The following is a 6,000-nucleotide window of genomic DNA, read 5'->3' as shown; positions in this document are numbered from 1 at the left end:
TACTGTAATGCGGTGGAGCGCCATCTTGTAGAAACCACATATTTTGCCTTATTGCAATATTCACTTCTTCCAAAGACTTGTAAATCGTTTGCCAAGAACTGAAAATAATTATCACCATTTAAATTGTTGGGAAAAAATGCTGGGCCTATTAGATTGTTATCCACAATTCCTGCTCAAACATTAACTTTGAAAGTCCTTTGGTAATAAGTCGTTTTTTTGGCGTGAGGATTTTCGTCGGCCCAAATGTGCTCGTTATGATGGTTTGTTATTCCATTTCTACTGAAGGAAGCCTCGTCGGTAAACAAAACATTTCTAATAAAATTTTAACATTTCGAGTGTTTTTCATTAACAACCAATCGCAAAATCCAACCCTTTTAGGATAATCTTCAACCAAGAACTCTTGAACCGTTGTTAAGTGATAGGGTTTAAGCAGCTGATCCTTCAAACGCCTCCAAACCCTTACGTGAGGAACATTTAGTTGAGCAGCTATTACCCTTGTACTTGTTCCAGGGACTTCTTCAATGATTTCTAAAATGTCTTCATCAGTTGCATCCATTATTGGACGACCACTATTGCCAGCAACTTGCGGTTGGAATGTACCCGTTTCCCGTAAACGACGATCAATGGTCAGAAATAATCGTCTATCGGGTGTATTTCGATTGGGGTATTTTACTGCATAACGCCTTGCGGCTGCTGCACTATTTCCTTGACATTCACTTACGATATTCCCGAGAGTTTATTGAAATCATAATTTAATCTGATCCAACTTACCCAAAGTTAAATGCATATCTTCCATTTCCTGAAATGTGTAGGCCATTTTAATATCAAAATTTTTAATATTAATCTTATTCACACAATAAATGATAGCTTCAAATTATTGACTATTATTGATAGAACTGTTTGTAATTATTGTATCCGTAGAAACTAATTGTAATTTTATGGTCAATTAGGAAAAACTAGTTTTTAGAAAAAGTGATAAAAAGCAAAAAAGTTTTAAAAATAATGTGTTAAACTAATGATGCCACAAAATTCATTTGATTAGAACGTACTCAAAAGTTTGGAGATATTTAGGGCTGCACACCCCCCTTAAAATTTTTCTGTGTGCTTAGATTTTGTTGTTTCTTTTGTATGAAAAATGCTTTCAGAACAAGAAAGTAACGTGTCCATTTTTATTATAAAATGTCAAGTAGTTTAGGAGATAATGCAAAAAAAAACAATTTTTATTTTGCAACTTCAAAGGGCTGTAACTTTTTTTGTGTACACTTTTGTACTAAGGTAAGTTGGATTTAATCAATTTATTTTTGTCGCCGGAATGCGTGATTTAATTTATAACATACCTTTTTGAAACACCCTGTATAAAGTTAGTTTAACTCCAATTAATATTCTCCACTAATATTCTCTGAACAAATTTTTAGCTAACTAAAATTTGTAAAAAGCTGTATCATGCTTACAAACTCGTTTTAAAATCGCCTACTATATCTCGGCACGCGCCGGAAATACAATAAGTAGGCATAAGAAATCATAAAAAAAACCCGCCACACGGACAGCAGCCACAAGCAAGTGCATTACATTCCAACCCTACCACCGAAACTGCATTCGTACTCCCACGTTACCCCTAAGTGCTCAGAAATTCCTACAGCCACAAGCTGCTTGTCTGCTTCTCGATAGCGCTATTCATTCCAGTTTGAGTCAACGGCCGTTGCAGTACAGAGCTTGCGTTTATCCCGCCGCAACTCCAAATTCACGTGGACTTTTTCGATATCGTTTTATTCGAAGGTAATACTAAAAAAACATTAACCGTTTTGAAATTTTTCGTATTTTATATTCGAAATCAAAATGCGTGTCGCAATTATCTTTTTGATTCTTGCGTGTTTTTGTTGTGGCGTAATGTGCGGTAGTTGTAGAGAAGCTAAACTTTGTTGTACAGGGAGAGATTCTTCCTGCGTTGTGCAAAAAGCTCCTGTTAATGCGATCATTGAGGACTTGAGCGATAAACCTTGCTATTGTGATCATGCCTGCTTGAAGTTGGGAGACTGCTGCTCAGATTTCAAAGATGCTTGTGGAGGTTAGTTTTTCTTACACCACTACATAAATTGATGAAAATCATTTACAGGAAATTTACTCACTCAGTATTTAGATATATTACCACGCTTTATTCAAAAATATAAAAAAAAATGTTGGTTTATTGGAAAATATTTACAAAAACGGTATATTTTTGTATTTTCCATTTAAAATACAGTTTCAATAATTTATAGAAAGAGATTATTATTAATCTGAGAGACTTTTTGCATGTCTGCTTTTTAAAATTTACTATTACATGATAGAACAGGCAAGTAAAAAAAAACGAAATATATACATAATTTTAGAAATGTTAAAAAATCATAAAGTATATTAGAAATGAGTCAAGATATACTTAATAAAATAATAGAATATTCTTACTTTAAAAACATACACTGTAATAGAATTTTACATTTCTGAATAATCAAATATAAACTATAAAAAAATTGTCCTTAATTTTGAAGGAATAAACTTTTTAGTTATTTTTAAATTTCACCAAATAAACTCCAAAACAGGTATAACTACAGTTCACTACCTCTAATAAATAATTCTAATAAAATTTTTCATTTTTTTTTTGTTCAATACTTCTTCTGACTCGTTTTTACTAAAAAGTATTTGCATGCCAACATTCTACATCTTTTCAGTGATCTGCGTTTGCCCTTTTCTTCTCAGTTTATGAGCATAATTGTGCATTGCTTAAAGTGGCGGTCATAGTTCAGTGGCTAGGTACTGGCTTTTCAAGCTGAACGGCCAGGGTTCGATCTCGGCACAGAGACTAAAAATTTTTTCATTTCTAATTTAACACAGTGCTTCGGAGGGCACATAAAGTCATCGGTCCCGGTTACGTCAGTAGCCATTAACAAGAAATCCTGAGTCAGATGGTTAAACGAATGGAATATGTACAATAATAGCATAACTAAGTTAGTTTTTTGCTAGACACAACTGTATAGAAGGGTTTGTCAGTTGAAATGTGTAGTATGAGATATTACAAAAAAATTCTCATCTAGGGATTCATAAATTTTTCAGTGGAACTATTTTTATCCAAACAGTCAAAACGTCAAACTCATTATTATGCTCATAACTAGACCTAGGCAAATATGCAAATCGCATATTTTGCATATAATGCATAAAAATGCCAAATTTTGCATATTTTTATAAAAGTGAACATAAAGTGCATATAATTTGAAAATTTGGTGTTAACTATATATTTTTATATTCAAACTTACAGATAGCATGAAAATGCCAATATTTAATTTAATTTAGTTTTATAATCAATTGGTATTCAAATTCTTGGTATAGTAACTAATAAATGACAGCGGCTTATAGTTTTGTCCTGGAATTAAGGGTTTGTGTTTGCCAGTTTATGTCTCTAGGTAAAAAATTTTATTTTGACAGTCAGTTTCACTTGGTTTCACTTTTCTTGCAAAATTGGAGGTGTAAACAACGTGTATTTCTAATTGTGAATAATTATTGTGCTTTGAAAATGCCGAAAATAAGCAATGTTTCAACTTAGATAAAACCTTACAAAGAGCTATCTATGGATATGAATAAAGTTGATTGCTCATGTTGTGGCAAAACCGTAAGTACATCCGTATTATTTTTTATTTTATTTTAAAAATTTACACAAAGATTTTAAAATTAAAGAATATGTTTAATAGAAGTACCTACACAAGGCTAGTTCGCAATAAATGGATGTATTTTTTCTTTTTTCAAGCATTTTTTAAACTCCTTGCGATTAAAAAATAGGATACCTATTTAATATTCAAATCACTTAATAGTCTACTGAAAGGTCGCTAACATTTTTTTTTCTAACAATAGCATAGTTTGCTTTAATTTTGCTAAAAACAAAAACATGTCATATATTGGACTTAATTAATTAAGTGCTTTTAATTTATGCTCACAGTATTTTTTCTTTAAATGTAAACAGGAAAGACCAAGGGCCTCTTGTAAATATTTGGGGGTTCTTCCTTCTTGCACAGTCATTTCTTGGCATTTTCAAGATTACTACACCGATTTTTATTTGATTTAATTTAAATATTTTAATTGTTATGCAAAAACGGTTCATTTTTAGTTTATTTCTACAATTTTAGGTTTTAAAAATGGGTATAACTATAGAAATTTATATTCTTTTTTATATTTCATCTAAAAAAAAATTTCAAAAAGATCAACATGTCAGAACTGCGAAACATTTGGCTAAAAAGTAAAGACCACATCCGGTGAAAAATATCAACCTTCAGTGTCCAAGTGCTTTCAGTCAAGTTCCAAAAAGCAAACCAAACAAGAAACTTTTAACGAAGACTTGTGTCTTGTGCATTAGTATCTTCTAATATACCGCTTTCAAAATTATCTAATGCAAACTTTGGTTCCTTTTTAAAAAAATATTGCAAACAAAACATTCCCAGTGAACGAACTCTAAAGAGAAATAATGTCAATTGGTTATATTCCTCAGTTATCCACAACATAAAAGCCGAAATAGGTAATAATTACTTTTACATATTCGTGGACGAGACCACTGTCTCGTCAGGAAGATACATTGTGCACTTATTGATTGGTGTACTTAGCGATGCATACTTTCCAAAATCGTATTTAATTTCCTGTAAACAAGTGGAAAAAAACCAACGCTCTAACAATATCACGGCTTCTACAAGAAGCATTAGCAAACTTTTTTCTTCCTGCTGCTGTACCTAATGATAAATTATTGCTTATTTTATCTGATGCCGCACCATATATGGTGAAAGCAGGACAAAATTTAAAAATATTTTATCCAAACTTAATACATGTCACTTGTTTAGCGCATTGAATAAACAGAGTTGCGGAGGAAGTAAGAAAAAAATTTCCACTTGTTAACAGTTTAATAGCGAGCGTCAAAAAGGTATTCCTGCAATCACCTGTAAGAATACAATGTTACAGAGACATGCTTCCTGCTGTTCCACTGTCACCGCAACCCATTTTAACACATTGGGGAACATGGATGGAGCAGCTAATTTCTTTGCTGATCATTTTGTTGATTAAAAAAAAAAAAAATTAACCTTTTAACGGATGATAGTTGCCAATCTTTATTGAAAGCTAAGCAACCACTCCAAAATAACATCCTCCAACAGCAACTGTCATTCATAAAATCAAATTATAGTTTTGTTCAGAAAACTCTAACTTAATTAGAATCCTCCAAATTATTATTGTTAGAGAGTACAGTTTTAATAAAAGAATTTGAGTCATTGTGTCAAAACGTTAAAGGTACTATTGGAAAGGAAATTTTTCAAAAATTTAAAGTAACCATGAAAAAAAAATAGTGGCTGGTCTTTCTGAAGTGGTTCAAGTACTAGCTAGGACATTTTCCGAAGCACTTAATTTAGAACCATCTATTATAGTAAATTTGAAAAATGCCCCAGTTACATCAGTTGATGTCGAAAGAAGTTTTTTTATTTACAAATATATATATGTATTCAGATAGAAGCCATAAGTTTTTATTAGAAAATTTTGAACATCATTTAATAATCTATTGTTACCACAATTCAAAATAATATTTGTATGTTAAAATAAATGCATATGTTATGTATTTATAATATTGTAAGTATTTTTGTAAATAAAAAAATATCGTAAATATTTTTACAATATTATAGATAAATATGCATATTTTGCATAAAATACTGCATATTTATGCGCATATTTCATACTTTTTGATTTGCATATTTGCCTTACTCATAACTTAAAACTTTTATTTTGAGAGATTTGACGTAAACAGAAAATTTTTTCGAAAAAAAGGTATACAAAATAAGATCGGCTAAATTAAAATCGGTTAGTAAACAAAAAGTTATTGCAAAATGAACAACAAAATGGCTGTTTTTGAATATTGTTAGTAACTTTTTATTATTTAATAAAATTTGATTAAATGAACTTGAAATTGAGGGTCTTATCGTGTTTGAATTGTATGCAAAAGATGGG

The 6,000-nt window shown here is 30.9% G+C and overlaps 1 protein-coding gene across 1 annotated transcript in view; it reads left to right on the top strand.

Annotated features, from left to right (window-relative positions):
* The first annotated feature begins 1,694 nt into the window (after positions 1-1,694).
* The window catches only part of vex (somatomedin B and thrombospondin type 1 domain containing protein vexed), a 977,326-nt gene continuing 973,020 nt past the window's right edge, over positions 1,695-6,000 (top strand). Inside the window, exon 1 of the mRNA XM_072536935.1 lies at positions 1,695-2,065. Within this exon, the coding sequence (XP_072393036.1) occupies positions 1,837-2,065 (229 nt within the window). The 5' untranslated portion in view covers positions 1,695-1,836. The remainder of the gene's footprint in view (positions 2,066-6,000) is intronic.

Source organism: Diabrotica undecimpunctata, chromosome 7 (assembly GCF_040954645.1).
Source record: "Diabrotica undecimpunctata isolate CICGRU chromosome 7, icDiaUnde3, whole genome shotgun sequence".
NCBI lineage: Eukaryota > Metazoa > Arthropoda > Insecta > Coleoptera > Chrysomelidae > Diabrotica > Diabrotica undecimpunctata.
The sequence above is the reverse complement of the archived record's forward strand: the minus strand, read 5'-3'. Positions and strand labels throughout refer to the sequence as shown.